Source organism: Zootoca vivipara, chromosome 5 (assembly GCF_963506605.1).
Source record: "Zootoca vivipara chromosome 5, rZooViv1.1, whole genome shotgun sequence".
NCBI classification, from domain to species: domain Eukaryota; kingdom Metazoa; phylum Chordata; class Lepidosauria; order Squamata; family Lacertidae; genus Zootoca; species Zootoca vivipara.
The window spans coordinates 29555022-29567692 of record NC_083280.1 but is presented as its reverse complement, the minus strand read 5'-3'; the positions used below and the strand labels follow the sequence as shown (position 1 = coordinate 29567692).

Sequence of the window (12671 nt, the reverse complement as noted above, 5' to 3'; positions counted from 1 at the left end):
GCCATTACATGCATCAAAGTGCTTTGCACCAGAAGAGCTGCAATGGTGGAATTTGCTCTGATGTGATATAATTTGTACTGCTCTAGTTGCTTCAGCTGAGCTGAAACTTTATTATTACTCACAAAACTTTATCTGTGCTGATATGTGTGGCAAGCACAGCCCCAATTTGTTTGCAGAGGTGTGATGAATTGGACCACAGAAAAGAAGGCAACCTTTGCTTCAGATGTTGTGGGAGATTTCATAGAGCGGGTACACCAAATTATGTTTTCATATTCATCAAAGAATATTAAATTCGGGGGAAAAGTTCACCACTGCATGTCCAGACAATGGAAAGGTCTCCTGAATGATGCTCTCTGAAAATGTAATTTCCCTTGGTTTATGTTTCCCCCCTCCTCCTTACAGGGTTTGGAAAATAGCAATGTTTTAAAAGTTGTGCTTTTGTGTTGCTGATAAATATCATCCAATAACAATGTTCTTTAGGCAAAGAATGGACCGTGTGAGATGGCAGACTGATCCAGACTGTTTCATTTCTTTTAGCTTTATTAGTTTTTAGATAACCACAAAAATGAAGCTTGCCATGTAAATATATTAACTGACCTGTCAACTGCAAACAGATTTTTGTGTACAAGAATGGTCTCAAGAATTGATTAACAGAATTGGTTAACACTACCGAGGATGTGTTTTCGACATGCAACATTTTAATGAAAGGGTTCTGATGGAGTATTGGAGAAGTGCTCTGGATAGCAGGCCAAATGGCTTGTAATGGAAAGCAGAAATTACTTGTCACCTGGATAAGGGCCAGTTTTGCATTGCCTCTTATTTTGCACCGCAGATCTCACTCCCTTGCCCTCTTTCTACCCACGTGCCATGCTGTTCCTTCTACTCCCAGCCATGCTGTCCCTTCCAATAGTTCCTGTTGAAAGCCACTATGGTGTAGTGGTTACAGTGTTGGCCAGGGACCTTGGGAAGTTCAGCTAGCTCTTGGAACACCCCAGCTAGCTCTCAGTTTCCAATCCTCAAGAGGCTTAGGTGATCAACCAGGAAGCATGAGATCATGAGATAGTGGCTAGCGGGGGGAAAATACTGCTGGGCCTACCTATATTATTAATTAATTAATATTAATTTATTACTTATACCCCGCCCATCTGGCTGGGTTTCCCCAGCCACTCTGGGTGGTTTCCAACAGAAAAATAAAATACAATAATCTATTAAACATTAAAAGCCTCCCTAAACAGGGCTGATTTCAGATGTCATCTAAAAATCTGGTAGTTGTTTTTCTCTTTGACATCTGATGGGAGGGTGTTCCACAGGGCGGGTGCCACTACCGTGAAGGCCCTCTGCCTGGTTCCCTGTAACTTGGCTTCTCACAATGAGGGAACCACCAGAAAGCCCTCGGTGCTGGACCTCGGTGTCCGGGCAGAACGATGGGGTGGAGACGCTCCTTCAGGTATACTGGACCGAGGCCGTTTAGGGCTTTAAAGGTCAGCACCAACACTTTCAATTGTGCTCAGAAACCTACTGGGAGCCAATGTAGGTCCTTCAATACTGGTGTTATGTGGTCTCGGCAGCCACTCCCAGTCACCAGTCTAGCTGCCGCATTCTGGATTAGTAGTAGTTTCCAGGTCAGCTTCAAAGATAGCCCCATGTAGAGCGCATTGCAGTAGTCCAAGTGAGAGATAACTAGAGCATTCACCACTCTGGCGAGACAGTCCGCGGGCAGGTAGGGTCTCAGCAAATATGAAGATTTGTAGGAATAACCCCCCCCCCTTGAGGGGCTACCATGTCTCCAAATGTCAGGTACCAATTGCAAAACAGCTTTTTTCATGGAGGAGGGTCAAGATATTAACTGATATGCATGAAATTTCAGATATAGCTATATAACCCCTAGTGTAGTAAGATAAGACCTTTGGAGCAGGCATTTTCCAAAAAAATATTTTTTTATGAACCGCCCTACCCTTTAGTCAGTTGTGGTTTCCCACTGTGACAAATATAGGACTCCTTTGAGTTATTTATGACTCAATTAGGAGCCACTAAATGCCGCCCGGCACGCTTTCTCTAGCGTCTCTGCTCCGTGGACCCGGGCTTGGCAGTAAAATATAGCAGAGTTCTCCTTTTCCCTTCTCACGCACAGCGGTAGCTTGTATAGCCGTTGGATAAAAAGCCTCTTAAGAACACACAGAGTCCAAGGTGTTCTAATAACTACTGAAGTTTATTTTACAGAGAAAACAACAAACGACCTGGTGAGCTCGCAGACATTTTGCGACCGTCTCCCAGGCAGAATCGAAACCAACTGTTACACAAAGAAACACTTCCAGTACATTCTGTAACATGATATCTTCCTCAGTGGTCAGGTGGACAGTACACAGTTAACCCTTTGGTTACTTGTTACTCCTCACACCCACATCCTGGGAAGTATAGTTTGTTAAGGGTGCTGAGTGTTCTTAGTAGCTTAAGAAAGTCCTGTGCTTCTCATGGAGCTACAATGTTCAGAGTTTCCTGGGGAGAGAGACTGGCTGTTAAACCACTGTGGTTATTGTAGCCTTACGAGGTTGGATAGGATTCTCCAAACAACTCTCAGGACCCTTAACAAATGACAGCTCCCAGGATTCTTGGGGGGAAGCTATGACCATTTAAAGTGGTATGGTACATCATTCATTAGAGGAGGCCATGGCTCCGAGGACATGGACTGCCAGGGAATTCCTGCTTTTGGTGTAATACTTTTAATTGTGATTTTTATGAAAATAATGCAAAACAGTACCAAAAAAAAAAGATTTTTAAAAGGTCAAATCAGATAGGATCAGGATGAAGCACCCCACAGGAAAAAAAACATATCAGGTATACCATAGATTACATAAATTAATCACAATATTTTTGTAGCAAAATCAATAAGGAGTTGAAAAGGCATGCAGCTCAAAAATTATATTTTCCATATGTATGGTAAGGTTGACGTAAGAGACTGGTGCGATTGTTCATTACTGACATGCAAGATGAAGCCCCAACATACAGTGGGAAAAGAACCCACAAGATAGCTCAATTGGTAAAGCATGAAACTCTTAATCTCAGGGTCGTGGGTTTGAATCTTGAATTGGGCAGAAGATTGCAGGGGGTTGGACTAGATGACCCTCATGGTCCCTTCCAACTCCACAATTTTCTGATTCTATATTTCTCTGTGGTTTATCCACATAATATCTAAGTAAGTCCAGTTTAGCTTTTCCAGCCAAGAATCTAATGTGCCAAGTGATTTCCTCCCCTAAAGCACAATGTTCCGCACATTTTGCCACTAAATAGAGATAGTGATATTGGCTAATGTTTTTCAGCCAACTGTTGTTATTTGTTATGTTTTCATCTTTTAGAGATGCAGTTTTAGATTTTTAATTATTGTAAATATTTTTTTCTGATGTTGCATAACTGCCCTGGTTTCCTTTGGGAGGACGGGTGAAACAGAAATGCATAATGTTTATGCAAATACTAATATATTAAGCTTAAAAGGAACTGGACAAGGAGTAGAATTGGGTTGCTTATTTATATTAAGTGCTATAAATTGTTTTAAATAACCGAAATCTCTTGAGCATTTACATAAAAATACAACACTGGTGTTCCGTGAAATCTCCAAAAAACAACAACAACACTAGATTAAAACCAGATTAAAACAGAACAAAACAGTTGGTGATGATGGGAACTGTAGCTCAACAACAGCTGAAGGACACCACATTGATGACCCTTGACTAAGACCATGTTCTCGCATGGAAAGCTCTGAAAGGAATAATATTAAGACAGGAATGGCCAGCCTTTGGGGGCCAGTGGGCACATTTGGAATTTTGAGGAAGTGCCATGGATGCCAATCAGATGCAAAAGGGCTTCTACACAAAAAGCACAAAAAGAGACCAGGAGCACAAGACACATATTGCTCAACTGTCCCAATTTGAGTGGGACACCCCAGAATTACAGAAGCCACCCCAACTTCTGACTGGATCCTTGAATGCCCTGTCTTTAGCTCCGGTGCAAGTCAGCTTGCTTGCGCCAGAGCGCTGGACCAAAAGATGCTCATTTTTTTGTCTCCTGCTCTTGCACGAGTCAGCTGGTTCTCACAAGAGCTCGGGACTGAAAATTGAGTGTCCCAATTTTGATCGGCAAGATGTTGGAGAGCATGAAGGTGGCATTTGCATGCCCTCATCATCCCCCACCCCCATGGAAAGAATTCACCTACATCATCCACCACTGTCCACACTCACAGAGAAAAGCTCTTTTCACCTTTCCTAACTTTAGAATGCAAGGGAAGGTGTGTGTCCAGTCCTAGTGTATCCAGTGTGATAGGGCAGGAGAGGCTGAACCAGTGCAAACAGGGAGTGAGCAGGAACTGTCTCTCGTGGAATGGGGATTTTTGGGGAGATATATACTTTTATAAGAGGTACTGACAAGCACAATAATACCCACTGGAATTGCACGGGCAACTCTTGCATTAAGCAGACAAGATTAGTCACAATCCGGCATGATTAGGTAGTACTAGGCCCATTGGTTAAGCACATCCAAGCTGAATTTTGACCATACTTTCAAGAAAACGAAAACAGGAGTTCTCCCTATGGAATAAGCATCAGTAACAAAACACACAAAAGCTTTTATATTATCTAAGATTTCAGGAAATACATTTAATGCAACCTTCTAATCCTGCACGTAGCATTTCTGTCTGTATTCTGAATGTTCCCTGCTATCCTGATGCAAACTTCAATTACCGCTATAATTTTAATAAAGTCCGTTTATTGTGGTCCTCTATTGATTATGGCATGCATTTACAGTGGAGCTCAATTAGCTGATTACTAAACTGGGGGGGAAAGAGCATCGGCGTATGGGTGGAATCAATTTGCATGGTATAATGGATTGTGACCTTTCCTTCTTCTGCAGAACCATTAGATGAGCTGAAGATCAGGAGCCACAGCACTGAGCCACTACCAAAGCTGGAAAACAAAGAGAGAGGAGGTCACCATGGGGCATCTTCCTCCAGAGAGCCAATCAAAGCTCAGGAATGGGATGGCACACCAGGACCCCCGCTTGTGTCTAGCAGACTCGGAAGGTCTTCTGTTAGTCCAACCATGTTGGCAGGAAATAATAGCTCAGGTAAGTGTGAGTACAGAAGAAAATTAATAAATATGCAAGGGCTGAGTTTCTAGATCAGAAGCTTTGCGCTGCCTAGCACAGGCATCCCCAAACTTCGGCCCTCCAGATGTTTTGGACTACAATTCCCATCATCCCTGACCACTGGTCCTCTTAGCTAGGGATCATGGAAGTTGTAGGCCAAAACATCTGGAGGGCCGCAGTTTGGGGATGCCTGGCCTAGCACAATACCTAGCTCTTTGGAAAGTACTAGTTAATGAGAGATTAATGACATGTGAGCCCCTCCAGGATCCCCAAAAAAACAACCAGATCTTTTGAGCATTTTGTAGGAATGCAAAAGGGGTCCAGTTGAGAGGGTGAGAATCCCTGCAAGGACTCTCCTTAAGTGGATATGATGCAAGAAGCACTATTTCCTACTGGGGATCATGGGACTTCTTGTTTTCTCCCATGCCAAAGGAAGCCAGGCTTTTGAAGGGGGGGGGGGAGTTTGAGCTCTCGCCTTGGACGTTTCACATTGTCCTTATGTGAGAATCCAAGGTGGCATGCTATTAGCTTCATTGATCCAAGATCAGCGAGCTTTTCTGGCTTATCAGGACTCTCCTACATCAGGGCGTGAGAATGCGACAGTGGTTTGGTCCCATAGAAAGAGAAGCAAAATAGGTAAGGCTATTCCTGCTGTGTTGAACAACTTCTTTTGTTTGTTATATAGTGCTACTCCTGTGCTGGTCCCAGAACACCAGAGACAAAATAGGTAAGGTGATGCATCTTGCTAAAGTGACTTCTACCTAAATTAGAAGACTGAAAGCTTACACACACTCAATAATGGAAACTGGTCCAGCAACAGGTAAGCGTGTTTCTTACATTGTGTATCAGTTCTATTGCTGAGTGTGTCTAAGCTTTCCTCCCAGCCCACCACCGTTGTAAGCCCGCCTCACACAAGAAAGTTGCAATAGCAGAATGCAAACCAAATGACTTTAGGAAGTTGCAAGTGTGCTGAAGTTTTAAAGTCAGCCAGTTACATTCCAGATAGGGTGGTCATGTGTCACACTTTACAGAGGACTGTACTCCGAAGCAAGAATGGAAGAACAAAGGACGAGCCTTCAGGATCAGGCCAGTGGCCCATCTAGTCCAGCATCCTGTTCTCACAGTAACCAACCAGATACCTATGGGGAAACTGCCCGAGAGATCTGAGCACAACTTCACTCTCGCTTCCTGCTCTTTCCAGCAGGTGGTATTCAGAATCAGACTGGAGACAGAACATATCCGTCAGGGTTAGCTAACCATTGATAGCCTTACCCTCCAGGGATTTGTCTGGTCTGCTTTTTTTTAAAAAAAGAACCACAAGAAGGGACAGTAGCAGCCTTGAAGTTGCCCATCGAGAGTTAGTCAGAAGCAGCTAACTGGCTGGGATAAAGCCAGCATGCTATCTTCTCTGCAGGTGGGTCACTGCTGCTGTCCCTTCTCATGGTTCTTTCTTTTTAAAGTAGACCAGACAAATCCACGCAACGCTCCCTGGCACCTTGCCCCGTTTCCCTCCCAGTAAACAACAGTGACCTAACTAGTTTAGCAGCTGGACCACCCCACCCTACAAATCTGCTTCAGCAGTTAGAACCAAAACAGCAGAATGAACAAGCACACAGGTCACCTGGTCATAGTCTTCCCCACAATGGCGAGATGTATTGCATTTCTATTTACATTCTAAAACTTCTTTCTAAGTTTGCACGTATACATATACACATAAATCAGTATATGCAATTATTATTATTATTATTATTATTATTATTATTATTATTATTATTATTATATCAATGTCCTTCCTTGTCCTCTATTTTGTTGGTGAAGTTCCTCTTTGTTGGTGTTGTGTAAGTGGACACGCTAAATCCAACTAAGAGTGAAGCAGATTGCTTTCCATGTGGAAGCAATTTTAAATTCTAATCTCAGTGTTTTATAGTTCTGGCATATTCCAGCCCAGAGTAAAGCGTACCTAACTCTGGGCTAGAATGTGTTATAATTATAAAGCACAGAGATTAGAATTTAGAATTGCTTGCAGTCTTATCTGTTTCAGATACAGAGTGTGGTGCTGTTATCCAAAGAAAGGAAAATACAGTGGACGCATTTTGCAACACATGCCTCTAAAGTATGGAGAAGTGATCAAGAGAAAAGTAACATAGCTGTATTATCTACAGTTATCACAAATGGCTGGAGTTTTGAAACTCATGCAGGCAAAGTGATCTGTTAATGACTTGAGATGGTGAACAAAATGATATAAAGCTGAAACACGGTGGAATTTCTGTAGGCATTTAGACAGCACACCTGAAATGAAATTTGCATCCTTAATTTTGCAAATAAACCCATAGCACAGCTGATCATAGTGGGTTGGGATCAGTATTAAAATTGCCCCTTATTTAGCTAACCCCAGATGTCAAAAGCCAATCAAATCACAATATTTTGCAACACTTCCAGAAAACGTTTCTGTTTTATAACAAGCTTTTTTTTTTATGTGCGTGGATTCGGGGGGGGGGGGGTGTAATCCCATGTAGACCAGCTTTCGAGACTGTTCTCAGAATCAGATTGTTAAAATGTGTCCTCAAGTGTACATGTGTCGCCGAAGAAGCCGCACTTTTCAAGATCTTGGGTAGCAGTTTGCAGTGTGCTATGGAGACATTGTCCTGTCCACGAGTTACAGGGAGGAAATAGATTGTGGCTCATTGTTGAGGGGATCCGGTGTAAAGTAATACATTTGCATCTCTCCAGAGCCCCTGCTCCTTACATACAACGAGTGCAAAGTTTACTTCCTATTAGAGTGTGTAGTTAATGCATACTAGGGTTTCCTTCTTTGGTCACTGTAGTGTGACTGCACTCCTCCCTGGGGGTGGTTCCTTCCATAATTAATTGGAAACTACGGTAGCTGGAATCTTAGTCTTACCTGCTAAAAAGTCTTAGTTGCTCTGCTGAGCTGTTCCTCTGTTGCTGACCAATAAAGGCAACTTTTGAAGTTATCTTAGAATAATAGAATCATAGAGTTGGAAGAGACCACAAGGGCCACCCAGTCCAACCCCCTGCCAAGCAGGAAACACCATCAAAGCATTCCTGACAGATGGTTGTAAAGCCTCTGCTTAAAGACCTCCAAAGAAGGAGAGAAATTCCACTGTCGAACAACTCCTGCTGGCTTCCTGGTATTAGGGCAGACTCAATGTAAGGTATCTTCACATGGTCAGTATCCTTCTCAAACCTATGGGACACTACAGTGATGCTGGCCCAAGTGCTAGCTTGGCACAGTTGCATGTGGAGCAAAGCTGTAGTAGGAGTTTAGGGGCATGGTCGGAGTGACTGTCAGGCAGGGCTGGTTTACCCATTAAGCAAAACAAGTACATGCCAAGGGCATCGAGGGAAGTGGGGCACCACAGAAATTTTCCATTCCATTCCTAGATTTTTAACATTAATGGTCTCCAGTTGCTCAGCTGAGTGTTCATTTTCTCAGTTGAAGTACATATATATATATTAAAATCCCAACAGAACTATGCAACAAGGAAGGCTGGATGGCTTATCTCTACTAAGCATAGAAGGAGATGTGTTGTGTAATATTAGTTTTGAGGATCGGATGACTCTGCAATTTAAAAAAGTAGGAGAAAATTGTTGTTTTTTAGTCGTTTAGTCGTGTCCGACTCTTCGTGGCCCCATGGACCAGAGCATGCCAGGCACTCCTGTCTTCCACTGCCTCCCACAGTTTGGTCAAACTCATATTCGTAGCTTCGAGAACACTGTCCAACCATCTTGTCCTCTGTCGTCCCCTTCTCCTAGTGCCCTCAATCTTTCCCAACATCAGGGTCTTTTCCAGGGAGTCTTCTCTTCTCATGAGATGGCCAAAGTATTGGAGCCTCAGCTTCATGATCTGTCCTTCCAGTGAGCACACAGGGCTGATTTCCTGTGTAGGAGAAAATACCTACCCATAATATATATGAGGGGTAGCTCAGAGCTGTGGCTCAGGGATGGAAACACTGTTCAGCCTCACATTCCCAAAGGTGGATGCGGCCCTAGGAAAAAGTATGAAGAGCAACCCCACAAAAGGAAGATGGCTCTATACACCATCTTCCATCCAGGCCAGCAGGAGGCATGATCACAGCACATGCCCCAACCAGGCAAAAACACTCAAGGAGGATGTGGAGCAGCGTTGGTGAGGGTATGTGGACTGGGGAGATTCCCAAGGCCTGGACAGAGAGGCCTGAAGGCCTCAGCTTCCTCACTCTTACTTGAGCTGAAGTGCAAGCAGCAATTCTGGCTCTGTGCAGCTCCCCTTGCCTGCTGCATCGGCAGACAGCAGGATCCGTGCAGCTGAGCCGCCTAACAGCTCAGCAGGACCCAGCTGGTTCTGGTGTTGCACAGCGGGACGTAGAGCCTTCACACTGGTCCTCTTGTTATCTTCAGCGTGAAAGCGGAGGGCAGGCGGCCATCCTCCCTTCCAAGTCCCCTTTCATGTGGAGGCACAGCTGTGCATTCCCGCAGCATCAGATCTGGTTCACCTGATCCCCCCTCTTGCCGACTTCCACTTCTGATACTGCGTGGCGCCATTCAATTAGTTTCAATTGCTCCCAGCCTGTGTCATTATAGCCCATGTGCTGGGATGCTGTACCTTTGAAACTAGGCTATTTCCCCTCTGAGTTTGTAAATATTAAGGTGACCTTGGGCGCTGCGTTCGCTGCTGTGTTTCATTGCTATGTGTCATCACCTCGTCTCTTAGATAGTTTCTCAGGGACGTTTCATTTCAGGTCTCTGCTATCAGGAGGCTTTTTAGAGGAATAGCTGTCAGTGATTTTTTTTTAAAAAAAAAAAAACGACGAGAAAGAAACACTGCAGCCACAAAAACATGCCATTGCTGTTTCAGTGGAAAACCACAGGGGGTCGGCAAAATGGGAGGCTTCAAGGAACTCAATTGTGGATGCTTCAAACAGCATTTTCCAGAAGCTTGCTGCCTGCTTGGGATATAAGGCATTTTGCACTGCCACCTACTGCTGCTAAGATGCACTGCGCTCCATTTTAAGATGCTGTCCCACACTGTACTGTTTACTTGCAGTTTTATTTTTCATTTCTTAAACATTGCAAAGTTGGCACTTGGCCAGATCATTTAGAAGTCAGGCGAAAACGATTTGCAAGTAAAACAGTTGTGCGCTTAGTGAAGGTGCTTAGGATTAGAGAGGAATGATGCTAATACATTATTAATCTTAGATATTAAGGTCTAAATGTTGACAAAAAGGATGCTCGAGACATTTGCCTTCGTTCACCTCCATCTAATGCAAGGGGAATAGCAAATTCTGTAGTCTTCTTCTTTTGATTCAGCAGGAGGAAAACCACTTTACTAACTTCCTTTGCCATTTTGCCAGCAAATTAACCAGGGTCTGCTGCCTTTCCTGAAAGAGTCTACCCAGAAATGTGTGATGAGTATACAATTAAAGTCATCATGTCATCTTCTGCAGATTTTATGGCTGATACTCCTGGCCTAGACTTTAGGGCTTATTGGACAAGAATCTGGGTTGAAATCCTCTTCCTCCCACCCCACCCCCACCCCAATGTACAGGGCTGAAATTAGCACCTGGAATCCTTGGGTAGCTGCCAGGTTTCCAGGAGGGCCAACCGCCAGTGCCTACCTTGGGCCCTCCATTTAAAAAAAGAAAGAATCTGGTGCAGCAGTCTGAATAGAGCTGTGTGGCTGAGTCTAGCCCCTGTAGTAATCCCCCACAATGGACCGAACACAGCATCCTTGAGGCATTGTGGGAAATTAAAATGGTGGCTGAGCTCAAGTCGCCTGGGGCTGCTGGTGTTCAGCAGCAGAGCATATGCCCGTGCTGCCCAAGGGGGGGCGCACTCCCAAGGGGGGGCGGGGCACAGAGGGTGCCCTCCCAGGTGTGGGATAGCCGCTCTGGTGCACAGAGTGGTGTGCACACCCTGAAGCCAGGGTGGAGCGGGCCACCGATGGCTGACATTTGGCGCACTGCCCACCCCGACTTCCAAGCCTCCCCCAGCTGTCAAAATAAAAAGGGAAGGGGGGGAATAAAAGCAACACAGATCCACCTTTCCCCATCAGCTCAGGGTAGGCTTGGGAGTTGTGGGCAGGTGCACACCAAATCTCACCCCCCCCAGCAAAGACAGAGAGGGCAACCGGCCCCCACCGAACTCGCTTCCTCCATCCCTGCTTGTGGTGCTGCTCACAGCACTGCCACCTTCCATCATCCGATAAGCCTCAGGTGATCCTAAGCATGGAGGAGGGGGTGCCCCAAACTTTCTGGGTGCCCTGTGACAGTGAGGGGAAGAATGCAAGGCATTGAAGAGTTGTCTCTTTAGTTGCCAGGTGGCACTCCTAACCAGGGGCGGCTACTCCCTCCCGCTGCTGCCCTTCCATCAAAGGCATGCTCACCAGAGTCACGGGGAAGTGGTTTCTGGTGAGATTTCATGCAACTCTCACAAGAACCTGCTAGAAGCCGCTGCCACTGCTTCTCGCTTCCTCAGGGGATTCTGCCGCTTGAGGCAGTTGCGTCAGTCTGCCTCATAGGTGGGCCAGCCCTGTTCCTACTTGGACAGAGATTAGATGTTCTACTGGGAACAAGTGCAAAGTAGTAAAATTATTACTAGGGGCGATATTGGGTTGTTGTTTTTGTTTTTATTAGGTATTTTGTGGTTTTATATCTTGATTTTATTCTAAGAACTGCCCTGAGACCCCCCAGGTAAGGGCAGTATATAAATTCAATTTTAAAAAGTAATAATACTCTGTGCCTTCTTTTAGAGAAAGCCAGTGTGGTGTAGTGGCTAGAGTACTGGAGTAGGACCTGGGAGACCAGGGTTCAAATCCCTGATCAGCCATGAAGCTCACTGGATGACTGTGTCTCATTCACGGTCTCTCAGCCTAACCTACCTCTCAGGGTTGTGATAGATAGATAGATAGATAGATAGATAGATAGATAGATAGATAGATAGATAGATATAGATAGATACATACGTACGTACGTACGTACATACATAGATAGATAGATGATAGATAGAGATATAGAAGAGACCAAGCTATATAGTCATAGAACTGTAAAGTTGGAAGGGACCCCGAGGGAACAGAAACGCTTGCTGTAGTGTTTTGCATTTGTTAATAACTATACTGTAGTGTTTTGCATTTGTTAATAACTATACCTACTCATTGAAACACACACACATAGCTCAGTTGGTTAGAGCATGGTGTTTTATCGTGTTTTATTATTCTGTTGGGAGCCGCCCAGAGTGCCTTGGACAACCCAGTCAGATAGGCAGCATACAAATATTATTATTATTATTATTATTATTATTATTATTATTATTATTATTATCATTCTGATAACGCCAAGGTTGCAGGTTCAGTCACTGTATGGGAGAGCTACATATTCTTGGACTAGATGATCCTCAGGGTCCCTTCCAATTCTCCAATTCTATATGACATTATTGCATAAAACAATTTAAGATGCAGCATTTGGATCTTGAATGGGAATAAATACAGAGGCATTGTTCACATGAAAGGAAATAGGCTATTTCCTAACTAAGGTGCCAGT

The 12671-nt window shown here is 44.4% G+C and overlaps 1 protein-coding gene across 1 annotated transcript in view; it reads left to right on the top strand.

Moving 5' to 3' along the window:
* The window catches only part of NYAP2 (neuronal tyrosine-phosphorylated phosphoinositide-3-kinase adaptor 2), a 136172-nt gene that overhangs the window by 100862 nt on the left and 22639 nt on the right, over window positions 1-12671 (top strand). Inside the window, exons 4-5 of the mRNA XM_035133461.2 lie at window positions 4900-5112; window positions 5819-5860. Coding sequence (XP_034989352.2) covers window positions 4900-5112; window positions 5819-5860 — 255 coding nt within the window. The remainder of the gene's footprint in view (window positions 1-4899; window positions 5113-5818; window positions 5861-12671) is intronic.